This window comes from Xyrauchen texanus, chromosome 46 (genome assembly GCF_025860055.1).
Source record: "Xyrauchen texanus isolate HMW12.3.18 chromosome 46, RBS_HiC_50CHRs, whole genome shotgun sequence".
Classification (NCBI taxonomy): domain Eukaryota; kingdom Metazoa; phylum Chordata; class Actinopteri; order Cypriniformes; family Catostomidae; genus Xyrauchen; species Xyrauchen texanus.
In genome coordinates this window covers 17,200,621-17,219,205 of record NC_068321.1, presented here as the reverse complement: position 1 = coordinate 17,219,205, position 18,585 = coordinate 17,200,621, and the positions used below count along the sequence as shown (strand labels likewise).

Genomic DNA, 18,585 nt, shown 5'->3' with positions numbered 1-18,585 from the left:
CATTCCTCCTTGCAGATCCTCTCCAGTTCTGTCAGGTTGGATGGTAAACGTTGGTGGACAGCCATTTTCAGGTCTCTCCAGAGATGCTCAATTGGGTTTAAGTCAGGGCACTGGCTGGGCCATTCAAGAACAGTCACAGAGTTGTTGTGAAGCCACTCCTTCGTTATTTTAGCGGTGTGCTTAGGGTCATTGTCTTGTTGGAAGGTGAACCTTCGCCCAGTCTGAGGTCCAGAGCACTCTGGAGAAGGTTTTCATCCAGGATATCCCTGTACTTGGCCGCATTCATCTTTCCCTCGATTGCAACCAGTCGTCCTGTCCCTGCAGCTGAAAAACACCCCCACAGCATGATGCTACCACCACCATGCTTCACTGTTGAGACTGTATTGGACAGGTGATGAGCAGTGCCTGGTTTTCTCCACACATACCGCTTAGAATTAAGGACAAAAAGTTCTATCTTGGTCTCATCAGACCAGAGAATCTTATTTATCACCATCTTGGAGTCCTTCAGGTATTTTTTAGCAAACTCCATGCAGGCTTTCATGTGTCTTGCACTGAGGAGAGGCTTCCGTCGGGCCACTCTGCCACAAAGCCCCGACTGGTGGATGGCTGCAGTGATGGTTGACTTACTACAACTTTCTCCCATCTCCCGACTGCATCTCTGGAGCTCAGCCACAGTGATCTTTGGGTTCTTCTTTACCTCTCTCACCAAGGCTCTTCTCCCCTGATAGCTCAGTTTGGCCGGACGGCCAGCTCTAGGAAGGGTTCTGGTCGTCCCAAACGTCTTCCATTTAAGGATTATGGATGCCACTGTGCTCTTATGAACCTTAAGGTCAGCAGAAATTTTTTTGTAACCTTGGCCAGATCTGTGCCTTGCCACAATTCTGTCTCTGAGCTCTTCAGGCAGTTCCTTTGACCTCATGATTCTCATTTGCTTGTCTTATATAGACAGGTGTGTGGCTTTCCTAATCAAGTCCAATCAGTATAATCAAACTCAGCTGGACTCATTTGAAGGTGTAGAACCATCTCAAGGATGATCAGAAGAAATGGACAGCACCTGAGTTAAATATATGAGTGTCACAGCAAAGGGTCTGAATACTTAGGACCATGTGATATTTCAGTTTTTCTTTTTTAATAAATGTGCAAAAATGTCAACAATTCTGTGTTTTTCTGTCAATATGGGGTGCTGTGTGTACAATAATGAGGAAAAAAATGAACTTAAATGATTTTAGCAAATGGCTGCAATATAGCAAAGAGTGAAAAATTTAAGGGGGTCTGAATACTTTCCGTACCCACTGTATATTTATTAATTTCATGTTAATGAACTGTAAGTCACTTTGGATCAAGGCGTCTGCCAAATGCATAAATGTAAAATGTAAATGTAATGCTTTAGTCAAAGTGAAATCATAGGTGGAAGTAGGTAACACTGTATTTAACAGTGTCTGTTACACATATTTCATGTTTTAGTAATAAATAACTATAGTAATAATAACAATGTGTTCGTATAAGCAGATCTACAAAATAATTACACAGTGGTTACTTGGGCTGGGTATTGAAATGAAAATATAAATTTTTACATAATATATTTTATCATTAGTTTTTCATCAAATGGGTCACATTTTAGCTTTTGAAAAAGTTTCAGATTCAGTCTATTCCATCTGTTATTGTCTTTAAATTGTATATGTTATGTTGCATATATACTGTATATTTTTGTTAAATTTGTATAGTTTACTTGCATAATTTCTGCTATTTAAAAGATTACAATTTACATTGATATGTAGAATGTGTGCTTAATCTGTACTGTCTCTTTAAGACTGGTGGCACATGATTTAGCACATATAAGAAGAGAAGACTTGCGTGGTTCCTTTAGCACATTCATGTTTTATTAGAATTTAAAAGTTTCCTTTTTTGTTGTTTTTAATCAACATCTAATTGGAAAAAGAAAGGGTAATAAAAGAGACATTATTCAGTGACATATGGATCAGTGGATCTCGTCTTTGGACACACAGAACAAGTCAAACTAAACATTTCACTCTCTGTGAAACGAACATATAGAGTGAAAGATTGATTTTGGGATTTAAAAATCAATATCGAGATCATTAAAATGAAGATTTCCCAGCCCTAGTGGTTACATGTATATTATTAGTTCTACTCAGTAATTGTCTATGTGGGGTGGGGGTGAGCAAGAGACAGACACAGTGGGTGTGATGTCAAGCCCATTTATTGAAAATAATAATAAACTTAAAATGTTCATAAATGGGGAAAATAAAGTGTCCAAAATAAAAGGGAATCTGGCGTCCTACCCACTCTACTCCTGGATCTGCGAGGATGCCAGTGTGTGCACACAAGGAGATAGAAGCCAGCTCCCCAAGAAGAGATGCGCTCTACGATTTTATGGCAGCATTGATGAGGCTCCAACCAATACAGGCGAGCCTCATCAAATGCCATCCCAATGAGGCTTATTAATTATGTGCCTCTTCTCCTGCCCAACTCCTTTCATGGGCCTGGCTGAAGGAAGGTCCTAAGAAGCGGGGCTACGATGAAGAGAGCAAGGGCTGGGTTTTTCCGCCACACTATGTAAATACATAGTAACATGAAAACTGTAAATCAAAGTGACGTAAAGTAAATAGGGTTCAGTTGCTTAGTGAAAATGTTCTGACTCTATATATGATTTATCTGTTATCTTCACAGATGTCTTCCCGAGGCCCATCGCCGCTCCTGGTCTCTCCTCCATGTCTACAGAGGGATCTGGACTCCAAGTGAGTGAGAGATTGTATTATTAACTGATGATAGCAGAGTCTCTGGGCCCCAGTTGACTGCTGTCCTTTAAGGCAGGAGGGATCTGCTGTCAACTCACTGACCCAATCTGACACAAGCCCATCTGACTTTGTCAATTCTCTCTCTCTCTCTCTCTCTCTCTCTCTGTCTCTCTCTCTCTCTCTCTCTCTCCCTTTTCCTTGTGCCTTTTTTTCCTTATGATCTTTGTCTTGCCCAGCTTTCGCAGTATACAGACCTCCATGGAGACCTCTGTGGTATCCATTGGCGAATTGGGCTTTTACAACAGACAATGGCAAGTGGAGTGTGTGTGTATTTGTTTGTAAGCACGGTTTGTGCTTGTTTAAAGGATAATTCACCCTTAAAATAATCATCATTTACTCACCCTCATGTTGTTTCAAAGCTGTATAACTTACTTCCATGGAACACAAAAGGAGATGTTAGTCAGAATGACAGCCTGATATGTAGACTCATAGACTACGTTTACATGGACACCAGAAAGCGGCTTATTGCGAGAAAGCAACGTTGCAGTTTAAGCGGTGTACTCTTTACTCCCGTATACATGCAGTTTGGTTAGTAGGCAGCTTTATCCACAATAACGTAATTTACCCTCAACGCTTATATAAATAAATTGCTCTGTTTGCTTTCTTAACTCTCCATCGCAACCTGCAGCGGAATTGTGCTGCAATAGTGGGGTTTCCCTTTTACATAAAACTCTGGGGTTCCCCAATTGTATGTGCACATATCACTATTCAAACACCCATCAGAAGGCTGCTTGTGTGTTTACATGGCCAAGTTAAGCTGCGTTCTCGAGGAGAAACCTGGGTGTGTTAAACAGCTTTCTCTTAATCCCTTAAACAGTGTTTACAAGGAAATCTGCGTTCTCGTTTACATGTCATTTCAAAATGTCACTTACTGCAGAAACTGGAACAAACTGATTTCTTAATCAGAATCAGCTTTAATGCGAAGTATGCTTACACAAACAAGGAATTTGTCTCTGTGGCAGGAGCTTCCAGTACACAACAATATAAAAACAATACAAAAACAGCAGCAAGACATAGATAATAATAAAAAAATTATTATACACATACGTACGTACACATAAGTGCACATAAGTCATGTATACGTGGTCATATACTGCCTAACATCCCCTTCTGAAAGAACGTCAAATGGTTTGGAGCAACATGAGCATGATGAAATACATTTTCAGTTTTTAATGAACTATCTATCAAGAGTTGCTTTCTTACTTAGCAGCAGCCTTGTCGTTGCGATGTCATTTGCCAAACACTCACACTCGCACTATGTTTCTTGTTAGGGCAGAGGTGGGCAACTATTTTGGTAAAGGGGCCACATCGGCTTTAAGTAGTGCATGGGGGGGCCACATTGTATTCATTTTGAGAAACAATGTTCTGCATTGATTTGGTTTTTGTAACTTTTAAGCCCAGAAATAGTTGTATACTAAATTTTCTGAAGTGTATCTGTGACTAATGGGACTATTCTGCAATTGCCTAAAGTATTGTATTGCTCTACAAAGGTAGATACTTTTCTATCAGGCATTAAAAATCTAAATAAAGGCTGAGCTTATAAATTTATTTCACCATCTCTACTTCCCAGTAAATTAAGTTTGTTGCAAAGTGGGTGAGTTACTTTTTTTTTTTTCTAAAACATTACCCGTCTACATGTTAAAAGGTACATGATGTGGGTCTCCTCGATGGTTTGACTTTCAGCACACAACTGAATAACCCCGGCTGCATGACTATGATAAATTATTACTGCAAGAGTTAGATTAACATACAGGTGTGAAGGGACTTGAACATTTTTAAATTGCACAAATAAAAAATACATATACATATTCGTCTCTGGCTTGCTTTTGCTCACATGTCAATGATGCTTAGATCTACTTTTAGATTTAATTTAATCACTGAGAAGGTGTTTTTTAAATTAATTTAATCACCTGAAAAGTAGCACCAAATGTCACAAGCAGCCTCAAGAATGGACACGTATAACACTTTTTCTTGAGCAGAATATTGCACTACGGATCGCAAAATTTGTTCAAAGGGGAAAGCGAGATAGCATGGTTGCCAGATTACACAAAATAAGTATAACATTAGGCAGAATATTTCCAATTTGTATAAATCTCAAACTGGTGTTGCGTCTCTTATCTGGCAACCCTGAGCATGTAAACGCTTGTGGAGATGTGATCGGTCCCAATGCAAGTTAATAAATATCCAATGAAAAATAAAAACTCTTTTTTATGAAAAATTAGCCGCGGGCCACATTAAACCACGTGGAGGGCCTGATACGGCCCACAGGCCGTATGTTGCCCATGTCGGGGTTAGTGACTTAACCAAACACCTAATACTACGTATTAAATTTCAGTGCATAACTTGTTCTGCACAGCCATATCTAAGAACCAGAAAATCATAGAGACTGGAAATTTGTGGATAATTGTCTGGCCAACTCATGATGGCAGGTTTTGCAAAGGCAAGCCCCACAAATCGTTTAATATAATGTTTCCTGGTTGTGTCTTCAGGTCGATGCAGCAAATGCTGTCCACTAGTTTGGAAGAACTGCAAAGTGGGAGCTTACAGATGGTATGGAAACTAAATATTATTTTGGTCTTTGTAAGTATTGTCAACTAACACATCTGATTTACAAAATACTTCTCTAAGTGTTCTCGATTGAAATATCTGTCTACTTAACCTGCTTGCTCTACTTAGCCAAAATCTCTCTAAAACGTGACTTGTTATAACAGTAGTTAGATTCATTTTGTCTGTGTTTCAACTAATAATGTGATTTTTAGTAAATGAGTGTGTGTATGTGTTTTTGTACTATTGGTTTTTCTTAAGCATGTAGTACGCCAACCAGTAGAGGCTGTTTTAGAGGTACTACAAACTAACATTAACACATTACCTAAAGCAAACACAACACCATAACAAAAGCTTTCTCTGTGTAGAAACAAGCATTATTTAAAATTGCATACAAAAATCTCTCTGCTTGGCTGGCTGATTACAGTGTTCCCCTTCTGTCACTCACTCGATGTTGTGTCGAATTAAGTGACACAAGGGGTCTTCCTGGGACGCCAAACGTACCTCTGAACCTGAGAAAAGGCCAATGTCAAGTTGGCAGACAGAATTTGCATGCCCCGCCCCGGACATACGGGTATAAAGGGAAGCTGGCAGTGAGTGCCAGTCAGAATTTTTCTTAGGAGCCGAACAGTTGTGCAGCAAGCAAGATGAAGTTCACCACTGTTTCACTCACCTCTGTCAGCGAGAAGCAATGCTGTTGGATCTACGGCGCGTTTCCAGCTGGCGTTCTCTCTCTCTGCACGCTGTGCAGTCTACGCCCCTGGGCACTTTGACAGCGCTTTTCACTGTTAAAAGAGTGTTCTCCTCCTAAAAGAGTTTTGATTTCTCTAAAAGAGTTTGAGTTTTCCACTCACAAAAGAGCAATACACAGCGGCGTTGAATGTCCTTTTCAGCACTCTTCTTTTTCAAGATGCCTTTCCGCCCCTGTGTTGTTCCTGGATGCGGTCGATTTCTCTCCAAGACCAACGGCCACAGACTCTGCCTTGTGTGTCTGGGCAGCGATCACACTGAGGCGGCGTTCGTGGATGGCTCATGCGTTGCGGTCGAGGCTCTCCTTCCTTTAGATGAATGCCACTTCAGCCGCCCCCCACGTCGCTCCTTCTTCCCACGGGATTGAGGACGACCCGGCTGGCGATGAAGGCGATATGGGGATAATGACGGGCTCGGTTTTGCCGGGTAAATCCCCACGAACCACACGCCCCCCGACACGCTCAATTGCTTCCGTCCGAGCTCAGGATGGTTGCGGCTCGCCTCACAGCCAGCCAGCATTCTCCCTTGAGCCCCTGGACTTGCATGATGACATCGCCACTGCATTGGAGAGCGCCCAGGCGTCTGACACGGAAGACCCGCCTTCGGGCCAGACCACCCAGTCTGAGGCAGACGCACAGATGGCCAACATGCTTGCCCGGGCTGCCGTGAGCGTGGGCTTGGAATGGAACCCCCGTACAGTTCTTTCCAGAAGTGCATGACGAGCAGTCGTGGAGGGCACCTTTTACTGCCCCTAACCGCTCGTCCGCTCTCACTACCCTGGATGGCGGGGTCGGTCCACGGGTACACGGTTGTCCCCCATGTGTATAGGGCGGTTGCAATCCACCTGTGTCACGAGAACGTCGCCACCTGGCGGGACTACCCGGTACTCCCCTCCAGAGCCTGTAGGATGACGTCATCATTGACCTCCAAAGCCTACAGCGCCACCGGACAGGCCGACTACGCCCTGCATGCCATAGCTCTCCTGTAGGTCCATCAAACCAAGGCACTTAAAGATCTGTACCTGGGTAGTCCCGACCCCGACGTGCTGCAGGAACTGCACTCTTCGACAACCTCGCTCTCAGAGCCACGAAGGTCACAGCGCAGGCACTCGGTTGGGCGATGGCCACCCTCATGGTCCAGGAGTGCCACCTCTGGCTGAACATGGTCGAGATGCACGACGTTGACAAATCATGATTTCTCAACGTCCCTGTCTCCCAGTTTGGCCTCTTCGACGAACTGTCGACGACTTCGCCCCGCAGTTCTTGGCGGTGAAGAAGCAGACTGAGGTGATTTCTCACATCATGCCGTGGCGCCGCCCAACCACTCAGATTCGTTCAGACAGCACCACGATGGTAGCGTACATAAATCGCCAAGGCGGCGTGCACTCTTGTCATATGTCACAACTCGCCCGCCATCTCCTCCTTTGGAGTCAGCCGCGACTCAGGTCACTCACATCCCTGGCAACCTGAAGCAGACCGCCTTCCCCGATGCATTTCATACCGTTAAGATAGCCCCAGCCGCTTCACGTCCTATGTGAGAGAAGGCTGCGGCTGCTGGGCTTGCTACCATGCTAGTCATGTAGCACCTGTTCCCCCCCTCAGGGATGCGGGGAGCCTAAGGTCTGTATGTGACATCTCTTTGGGGGTGTTGGGGAGGGCTATGTGCAGCCGACACAGTAGCCTGCTTGCACCTGTCTCGACAGTTCACATAACACGGTCAGTGCGTAGCGTTTTTATATGGGACCCCTTGTGTAAGTGACAGAAGGGGAACGTCATGGTTACTGTTGTAAACTCCGTTCCCCGAGGGAAGGAACGAGACGTTGTGTCCCTCCTGCCACAGCACTAGACCTACCACTGTAAAAAACCGTACCTTATTTTCGGCTCCTCAGTGCAAAATCCTGACTGGCACTCGCTGCCCCTCTTCCCTTTATACCCGTTTGTCCGGGGCGGGGCATGCAAATTCTGTCTGCCAGACAACCTTTTCTCAGGTTCAGAGGTACGTGTGGTGTCCCAGGAAGACCCCTTGTGTCACTTTATTCGACACAATGTCTCATTCCTTCCCTTGGAGAATGGAGGTTAAAACAGTAACCATGACGTTTTTGTTCATTTATGTGTTTATGTCAATAAGAATCGATAATACTAATAAGAACTTTAACACTTTACAATAAGGTTCAATTTGTTAACATTAGGTAACAACATTACCGGTAGATAACATGAAATAACAATGAACAATACTTATTAAGCATTTATTAATCTTAGTTAATGTTAATTTCAACATATAGTAATACATTTTTTAAAAAGTTTAAAAAAAGTTAAAGTTGTGTATGTTAACATTATTTTATGAACTAACATTAACAAAAATGTATAAATTATGTAAATAATATATTGTTAATTGTTTGTTCATGAAAACTAATCCGTTAACTAAATAGTTAATTATAATGTTATAGAATGGAAACTTTTTTTAAAGTTTTACCATAAGAACATATACTAAATGTGTAGAAATGCTTCGTAATGCTGCCTCTAATTATACTGTTAATGTTCTTATTTTAGTATGTTATTATTATTCTCTTAACTTGTAATACTCGTAACTCTCTCACTGTGGACACTGTAATGGAAAGTGTTGCAGAGAAAAAAAAACGATATAGATAACAATGTATCATAGCATAGAATATAAAATATTTAATTGTTGAAAGAGACTAGTAATCATATTTCTTCCACAGAACCGATATAATCCAGATAATAAATATCAGACCCTCCCGGGCAAGGTTTGTCGACCAGAGCAGAATGGAGTGAGACTACTGCCGTCTACCCCTCTACAATTGTCTCCAGATGAAAGTGAAGACAGCGAATTCAACCTAAGTAAGAAATCAAGTTGATCTGGATTCAAATCCCGGCCTTATAGGCCTGTATATGTATATATATATATATATATATATATATATATATATATATATATATATATATATTATTATTATTATTACTATAAATGTATTTATTTATTGTATAAACCAAGCAAATAAGCATTTGGAGCGACATGAGGGTGGGTAGATAACAGAAATTTAAGCTTAAAGCAAAACATCCATGGAAGGTGCAACTTGATTGGACTGTTCATATATTGGATAAACACTGTTTTATCTGCAATTTGTATAATTATCAAATATAAAATATAATTTTTGCTTTTATGGAAAGAAATTGGTACTTTTATTCACCAAAGTGGCATTCAACTGATCACAATGTATAGTCAGGACATTAATAACATGAAAAATTACTATTAAATATGTTCAGAACTTCTTAAACTACTTCAAAGTGTTCTCATCAAAAAATCCTTCACGTGCAGCAATGACAGCTTTGCAGATCCTTGGCATTATAGCTGTTTGTTTGTCTAGATACTCAGGTGACATTTCACCCCACACTTCCTGTAGCACTTGCCATAGATGTGACTGTTTTGTCGGGCACTTCTCATGCACCTTACAGTCTAGCTGATCCCACAAAAGCTCAATGGGGTTTAAGATCCATAACACTCTTTTCCAATTATCTGCTGTCAAATGTCTGTGTTTCTTTGCACACTCTAAACTTTTCTTTTTGTTTTTCTGTTTCAAAAGTGTCTTTTTCTTTGCAATTCTTCCCAGAAGGCCTGTATCCCAAGTCTTCTCTTTACTGTTGTGCATGAAACTGGTGTTGAGTGGGTAGAATTCAATGCAGCTGTCATCTAAGGACATGTGAGACATCTATTTCTCAAACTAGAGTCTCTGATGTACTTATCCTCTTGTTTAGTTATACATCTGGTCTTACACATCTCTTTCTGTCCTTGTTAGAGCCAGTTGTCCTTTGTCTTTGAAGACTGTAGTGTACACCTTTGAATTAAATCTTGTATAGCAATGTATAGCCTTCATTCCTCAAAACAATGATTGACTGATGAGTTTCTAGAGAATGCGGTTTCTTTTTTGCCATTTTTGACCTAATATTGACCTTAAGACATGCCAGTCTATTGCATACTGTGGCAACTCAAAAACAAACATAAAGACAATATTAGGCTTTCAGCCAAATAGCTTTCAGCTGTGTTTGATATAATAGCAAGTGATTTTCTAGTACCAAATTAGCAATTTAGCATTATTACTCAAGGATAAGGTTTTGGAGTGATGGCTGCTGGAAATGGTGCCTGTCTAGATTTGATATAAAATGACTTTTTTCAAATAGTGATGCTGCTGTTTTTTTACATCAGTAATGTCCTGACTTTGTGATCAGTTGAATGCCACTTTGGTGAATTAAAGTACCAATTTCCTTCCGAAACGGCAAAATCTGTACATTATTCCAAACTTTTGGTCGCCAGTGTGCGTGTGTGTATATATATATATATATATATATATATATATATATATATATATATATATATATATATATACACTCACCTAAAGGATTATTAGGAACACCTGTTCAATTTCTCATTAATGCAATTATCTAATCAACCAATCACATGGCAGTTGCTTCAATGCATTTAGGGGTGTGGTCCTGGTCAAGACAATCTCCTGAACTCCAAACTGAATGTCAGAATGGGAAAGAAAGGTGATTTAAGCAATTTTGAGCATGGCATGGTTGTTGGTGCCAGACGGGCCGGTCTGAGTATTTCACAATCTGCTCAGTTACTGGGATTTTCACGCACAACCATTTCTAGGGTTTACAAAGAATGGTGTGAAAAGGGAAAAACATCCAGATTGCGGCAGTCCTGTGGGCGAAAATGCCTTGTTGATGCTAGAGGTCAGAGGAGAATGGGCCGACTGATTCAAGCTGATAGAAGAGCAACTTTGCCTGAAATAATCACTCGTTACAACCGAGGTATGCAGCAAAGCATTTGTGAAGCCACAACACGCATAACCTTGAGGCGGATGGGCTACAACAGCAGAAGACCCCACCGGGTACCACTCATCTCCACTACAAATAGGAAAAAGAGGCTACAATTTGCAAGAGCTCACCAAAATTGGACAGTTGAAGACTGGAAAAATGTTGCCTAGTCTGATGAGTCTCGATTTCTGTTGAGACATTCAGATGGTAGAGTCAGAATTTGGCGTAAACAGAATGAGAACATGGATCCATCATGCCTTGTTACCACTGTGCAGGCTGGTGGTGGTGGTGTAATGGTGTGGGGGATGTTTTCTTGGCACACTTTAGGCCCCTTAGTGCCAATTGGGCATCGTTTAAATGCCACGGCCTACCTGAGCATTGTTTCATCCCTTTATGGCCACCATGTATCCATCCTCTGATGGCTACTTCCAGCAGGATAATGCACCATGTCACAAAGCTCGAATCATTTCAAATTGGTTTCTTGAACATGACAATGAGTTCACTGTACTAAAATGGCCCCCACAGTCACCAGATCTCAACCCAGTAGAGCATCTTTGGGATGTGGTGGAACGGGAGCTTCATGCCCTGGATGTGCATCCCACAAATCTCCATCAACTGCAAGATGCTATCCTATCAATATGGGCCAACATTTCTAAAGAATGCTTTCAGCACCTTGTTGAATCAATGCCACGTAGAATTATGGCAGTTCTGAAGGCGAAAGGGGGTCAAACACAGTATTAGTATGGTGTTCCTAATAATCCTTTAGGTGAGTGTATATAATATAATATAATATATATAATATTATATATTTTTTATTATTATTATTTTTCATTCAAAAGCCACTTGAAATTTAAATCCACCCTAAAAAATTCTGAGAAGGCACTTGGGGCTCAGTTATAGGCATGATGCCAATTTCTGTTTTATTTCATGACTTATTAACACTGTGTTAATCTTCAATTGCCATGTTGCTGCTTTTATGCTTGTTTGCTCTTCTGTTTGATGAGCTCAACAGACTGTACTCTTTACTTCTTTTGTCCTCTGTGCTTTTTAACCATAACAGCTTTGCCTGGGACTTCTTTAACCATCTTTTTCAGCTTATCTTTAACACTAAGGTATCTTTGCATGTGCAACTCTGTATTTTCTTTTTACTCTTTCTCTTTGACTAATCCTTCTCTCCGGCTGTGTGGCTGTCTCCACGCGTGTTTCCTCTCTCGCTCCATATGAAGATCGCTGCCGAAGCGCCAGCGCTCCAGCTTTAGGTATTGTCCTCTAAATATCCAGTTAGCATGCTACCACATAACACACTCTTGCTGTGTCATATAGGATTTATCCTAAGCTCTGCTATCCTGATTCTTTTTAGGCAGAAAGCAAAAGAGTCTCTCTCTCTCTCTCTCTCTCTCTCTCTCTCTCTCTCTCTCTCTCTCTCTCTCTGTCTCTCTCTCTCTCTACACTCCCTTATAGAGATTATACTTAGTTTATATGAGCCCTGCTACTTTTCTTTAAGTTTAAACTGGTGCCATGTGATGCAAATTTAATGTATGCATCCAGGAAAAATCCATTTGGGTGTACTGCGCATAAGGCAAACAAAAAATTGTCGAGCATTTAGCCCTGATGTGATAGTTTGCTTATTTTTAAAATTCTTAATTTGATGTGCCCTGAAATTTTAATTGGACACAATGCAACAATATGTATTTCTGTTTTTTTTTTTAAGGTGAAGTATGTAATTTGTAGGCCACTTGTGTCACAAAACTGAATTGCAATAATAATAATAGTTTGAATGTTTTCTAAGAGGTCAGAAAGGTAGTCTTGTCCTAAAATCACAGCATTGATTAAGCTAATGTTGCTTTGTGAGGCTTGTCAGAATGCTCAAATAAACAGAGCAATGTTTTGAAAGTGCCACAGTGATTACACTTTCGGAAAAGTTAACCTATGGATAGCTTACTTATTGTTGCCTCTGCTGGGAAATGAGAAAGTATTTTAACATAAAAAAAAATCCACACTTCACCTTTAAATAAATTACTAGTTTGTATAAAATCATGAAATCGCAGCAGACGTCTCACAGAAGTGAATTCATGGCTTTTCCGCCGTGTTGTGATTTTATTTTGTGCTTATGTTTTCTTCTGCTTTCTTGCATGGCTAATTTTCGGCCCAGGAACACGGAGAAAGCATGATCAGTTTGTGGTTGGTGGGTAAAAATAGGATTATTTGTATTCAACCCAGTAGAGAAACTCTAAAATCATAAGCAGTCAGAACTGTCAGAGTAATTGGAGTACATATTGTTCACAGGAAAGAGAGAGAAGGCTGATGACTCTACCCTGTCTGATCTTTCGCCCATGTCGTCTGGGGTAGATTCAGGCCAGCAGTCCCCTGTTTCACCAGAAAACAAGAAACACCATAAAGGCATCAGAAAACTGTGGGGAAAGTGAGTATTTATTTTACATATATTTTGTATTTTATTTATGTATTCTTTTTTTATTTGTATTATTATTAAATATAATGGAAGTGGCACCATACGCTGTAAAGTACATGATGAAGAGTTCAAGGTGTTGCACTGGCCTCCAAATTCCCCAGATCTCAATCCAATTGAGCATCTTTGGGATGTGCTGGACCTACAAGTCCGATGCATGACGGCTCCACCTCGCAACTTACAGACTTAAAGGATCTGCTGCTAATGTAGTGGTGCCATATACCACAGGACACCTTCAGGGGTCTAGTAGAGTCCATGCCTCGGCGGGTTGGTGCTGTTTTGGCGGCACGCTTTTGGTCCATCAGTGTATATACTGTGTATATATATATATATATATATATATATATATATATATATATATATATATATTTATTACAGTAAATATTTTTTAAAAATTAAGGAAAAATATTATACATTTTGCTTTCTTGTTGACAGTAAGCAATTCCCTTCTTTCTTCTATGATTTACAGGATCAGGAGAACACAGTCGGGCAGTCTCCCTGCAGAAGGTTCTTACTCTGAGTTCAAGAGAGGAGGCTTCAGATCCACAGCCGGCCCTCAACTCACCTGCCTCGGCATTGGTGTCTCTTCACGGTATCTCATCACCTACAATGAGATCTGTTCTGAAGATGCATGCAACCGCATTTGTTTTCATTTTCCATTTCATTCCCATGTGGCCTGCAGTGTGGTGAACGCCCCCTTTTCGAAGTGGTCATGTGATCAGGTGTGTGAATGGATGGAGGACTTTGGACTGGGTCAGTACATAAATATGACCAGACGTTGGGTCACAAGTGGTCAGACTCTCCTCTCTGCCTCCTCACAGGACATTGAGAAGGTGAGAGATTTGTCACCGAATGTTTTAACACACACTAGAAAGCTCACACTTCATTGTAATAGCACTGTTTAATGACAATCTCCGTTTTATAAAACTTTGGTTAAATCTTCAGTTTTTAGATTGTAATATTGTAGAAGAGGACACCTCATAAATGCAGTGATTATTGATATCTGATGAATTCTTAAAGGGCAAGTGTGTCATTTTTTCGATGTTAAACTTATTTTTCCGATCCCAGCTTAATATGCAACAACTGTAAATAACTGTAAAAGTTAACAGAAGCTGCTTGGAAAAAAGTCATTATTTTTCCAATTCTGTTTGGTAACAGTAGCGGCCCACATCATGCACGGTTCATCCTTGTGTTCAGATTGATTGTATTAATATGAACATCTTAATTTCATTGCAAATAAGAATTCACATAATTCTTATGATTTCTTCTGGATTGCATGATAAAATGACTGAGGATTTTGTGTTTCCCATTTTTACAAACACAACATCCAGGTCATAACAACCTAAAATCCTCATGCAACACCTGGCCGTTCACATCAAATTATTTGTTTACGCTTTTCACATCAGGACTTTGCGGTGCCACTCAAATCCTGGTTTGCATCCGCTTGTCATTTAACCAGCAGTTTCATATAATTGTGTGTTTCTACCTGCCAGACCAGCTTTACCCCCTGTTTCACATTTGTCATGCTGTCCGACTTACTAAATTGCTCTGCCTTCAAACATGTCATCAAACAATTTACTTTGCCACCAAGCATAACAAATACATAGATATTCAGATTTGGTCCACAGTATATCAGAACATATAGCTTTTATGTGAAGCTTTCCACTTCTTGTAAAGCATTTGTAATAATTAATTAAAAAATATTTGCATTTTGCATTTCTTCATAACAATGTACAAAGAATATGTCTGCTACAGAATCAGTTTTATTTCTGGATTGATTTTCACATTTAGGAACTGGGAATAAAACACCCTCTACACAGGAAGAAACTCCAGTTAGCTATGCACTCCTTCAGCAACAAGATGACAGAGAAATCCTCAGAACTGGATCACGTCTGGGTCACACGTAAGTACCAATGAACCACAACTATGAGGCAATGACTTTCAGTGCTGTGTATTTGGAGTTCTGTGGCTCCTTATTCCATGTGGGCCTTTGTTGATAGGACGTAAATACATCATATAATGTCAATTAGTAACTGTGGTTACACTCTGTATAAAGGCACACTCTGTATAAAGGCACATTGTTATTTCTTTACAGGCTGGCTGGACGATATTGGCTTACCACAGTACAAAGACCAGTTTAACGAAGGACGTGTAGATGGCAGAATGTTGCAGTACTTAACAGTGGTAAATATCTGTGTTGACTTCCTGTAGTGCCTTGCTTTACCACTGTTGTTACTTTTTTATAATTAATATTGCTGCTTTGGATTTGATTTCAGAATGATCTACTGTTACTGAAAGTCACCAGCCAGCTGCATCATCTCAGCGTCAAGTGTGCCATCCACGTCCTGCATGTGAACAAGTTCAACCCCAACTGCCTGAAGAGAAGACCTGGAGATGAGGTGTGGATGAGAGAAAAGGAGACTTTTTAACTTCTCACATCCTTCAGATGAAGCTCATAATCAATCTGTTAATTAATGTGTCTTGACAGAATAAGACGTCTCCTTCTGAGGTGGTTCAGTGGTCTAATCACCGTGTGATGGAGTGGCTCAGATCAGTTGATTTAGCAGAATACGCACCCAACCTAAGAGGAAGTGGAGTACATGGTGGGCTCATTGTGAGTGACTCAAATCAGCATTTTTCTTCATCATGCATGTTATAAAGCAATGGAGGCAAAGAATCTGTCAATATCTACTCACCTGGTGACTTTTTTAGAAAATGTTCTACATATTCTACATATACTATTAAATAATTACTGTATAAACGTAGTCCATGTGACTCCTGTGCTATATTCCAAGTCTTCTGAAGTCATAAAATATTAAAGTTTATATCACATAGAAACAAATAACAGCTTACAGGTTTGAAATGGTGTTAAGATAAGTAAATCATTTCAGAAAAGTCCAGTTCTTTGACTTGGCATGAGCTAATTTTTATGAACTTATGGACATATGGTAATATTTGTTGCTTGCTTCAGATCATGACATCCATGAGATATTTAGAAATGACCAAATACAGTAAATTAAACTAAATATCTTAGACTTAAATTTTCTCCTTTTTTTACAGATTTTGGAACCTCGTTTTAATGCAGATACCCTTGCTTTGCTACTGAATATCCCACCTCAAAAGACACTTTTGAGGAGGCACCTGGCAACCAACTTTAACACGTTAGTGGGCTCTCAGGCTCAACAAGAAAAACGAGAGTACAGGGAATCATCAAACTACACACCACTGACCACAACGGCAAAAGTCCGGGTAAGACGTTTGTATCAAATCTATTAACTCATAATTTGTTCACATAAAATGGTGAGTTCATATTTGCTGACCAAATCTTTAAAAACACCTTAAAGGGATAGTTCACCCAAAAATGAAAAATGTCACATTATTTATTCACCCTCATGCCATCCCAGATGTGTATGACTTTGTTTCTTTTGGTGAACACAAATGAAGATTTGTTTAGAAGAATATCTCAGCTCTTGCACGTCTCATATGTGGGGCATTTTTTAACTTTACAAATGCATCCCTAGCCTTATGACTCCATTATCTTTTTATGTCAAATGCATTCATTTGAACAATTAATTTAATTTTAAAATGCCATGCTTCAATAATTCCATTGTATTCCATCCCAAATTGTATGATCTCTACATTGCATAGTGTGCATTGTTACTAAAACCATTTTTTATTCTCATTCACATATTTCCAAATATTTTGGCTATTAAATTAACAGACTAAAAAACAAATGCACAGACACAGAGGAGTAGATGACAGCATTTCTCCGGATTTGGAAAGAGGAGCTTATAGCTAATTTACACTCACCTAAAGGATTATTCGGAACACCTGTTCAATTTCTCATTAATGCAATTATCTAATCAACCAATCACATGGCAGTTGCTTCAATGCATTTAGGGGTGTGGTCCTGGTCAAGACAATCTCCTGAACTCCAAACTGAATGTCAGAATGGGAAAGAAAGGTGATTTAAGCAATTTTGAGCATGGCATGGTTGTTGGTGCCAGACGGGCCGGTCTGAGTATTTCACAATCTGCTCAGTTACTGGGATTTTCACGCACAATCATTTCTAGGGTTTACAAAGAATGGTGTGAGGGAAAAACATCCAGTATGCGGCAGTCCTGTGGGCGAAAATGCCTTGTTGATGCTAGAGGTCAGAGGAGAATGGGCCGACTGATTCAAGCTGATAGAAGAGCAACTTTGCCTGAAATAATCACTCGTTACAACCGAGGTATGCAGCAAAGCATTTGTGAAGCCACAACACGCACAACCTTGAGGCGGATGGGCTACAACAGCAGAAGACCCCACCGGGTACCACTCATCTCCACTACAAATAGGAAAAAGAGGCTACAATTTGCAAGAGCTCATCAAAATTGGACAGTTGAAGACTGGAAAAATGTTGCCTGGTCTGATGAGTCTCGATTTCTGTTGAGACATTCAGATGGTAGAGTTAGAATTTGGCGTAAACAGAATGAGAACATGGATCCATCATGCCTTGTTACCACTGTGCAGGCTGGTGGTGGTGGTGGTGTAATGGTGTGGGGGATGTTTTCTTGGCACACTTTAGGCCCCTTAGTGCCAATTGGGCATCGTTTAAATGCCACGGCCTACCTGTGCATTGTTTCATCCCTTTATGGCCACCATGTACCCATCCTCTGATGGCTACTTCCAGCAGGATAATGCACCATGTCACAAAGCTCGAATCATTTCAAATTGGTTTCTTGAACATGACAATGAGTTCACTGTACTAAAATGGCCCCCACAGTCACCAGATCTCAACCCAATAGAGCATCTTTGGGATGTGGTGGAACGGGAGCTTCGTGCCCTGGATGTGCATCCCACAAATCTCCATCAACTGCAAGATGCTATCCTATCAATATGGGCCAACATTTCTAAAGAATGCTTTCAGCACCTTGTTGAATCAATGCCACGTAGAATTAAGGCAGTTCTGAAGGCGAAAGGGGGTCAAACACAGTATTAGTATGGTGTTCCTAATAATCCTTTAAGTGAGTGTAGTAAAACAATGAACATTAGTCAGAGATATGAAGTAGTTCTATAGTAGTAGTAGTATGTTCTGTAAAATTATTATTTTATAATTAATAACGATTTATTTAATATCAAGGCCATTTAACACATCCAGATATTATTTTTGTTAATATTATTATTAACT

General features: G+C 40.3%; 1 protein-coding gene across 3 annotated transcripts in view; it reads left to right on the top strand.

The window, feature by feature from the left end:
• The window catches only part of ppfibp2b (PPFIA binding protein 2b), a 96,649-nt gene that overhangs the window by 70,066 nt on the left and 7,998 nt on the right, over window positions 1-18,585 (top strand). Inside the window, exons 14-26 of one of the 3 annotated variants that reach the window (XM_052119439.1) lie at window positions 2,689-2,756; window positions 2,993-3,067; window positions 5,306-5,366; window positions 8,830-8,968; window positions 13,101-13,133; window positions 13,235-13,370; window positions 13,885-14,007; window positions 14,098-14,248; window positions 15,207-15,318; window positions 15,511-15,599; window positions 15,692-15,814; window positions 15,904-16,029; window positions 16,476-16,664. In XM_052119439.1, the coding sequence (XP_051975399.1) occupies window positions 2,689-2,756; window positions 2,993-3,067; window positions 5,306-5,366; window positions 8,830-8,968; window positions 13,101-13,133; window positions 13,235-13,370; window positions 13,885-14,007; window positions 14,098-14,248; window positions 15,207-15,318; window positions 15,511-15,599; window positions 15,692-15,814; window positions 15,904-16,029; window positions 16,476-16,664 (1,425 nt within the window). The remainder of the gene's footprint in view (window positions 1-2,688; window positions 2,757-2,992; window positions 3,068-5,305; window positions 5,367-8,829; window positions 8,969-13,100; window positions 13,134-13,234; window positions 13,371-13,884; window positions 14,008-14,097; window positions 14,249-15,206; window positions 15,319-15,510; window positions 15,600-15,691; window positions 15,815-15,903; window positions 16,030-16,475; window positions 16,665-18,585) is intronic. The other 2 variants (XM_052119437.1, XM_052119438.1) reach the window with 2 other exon arrangements.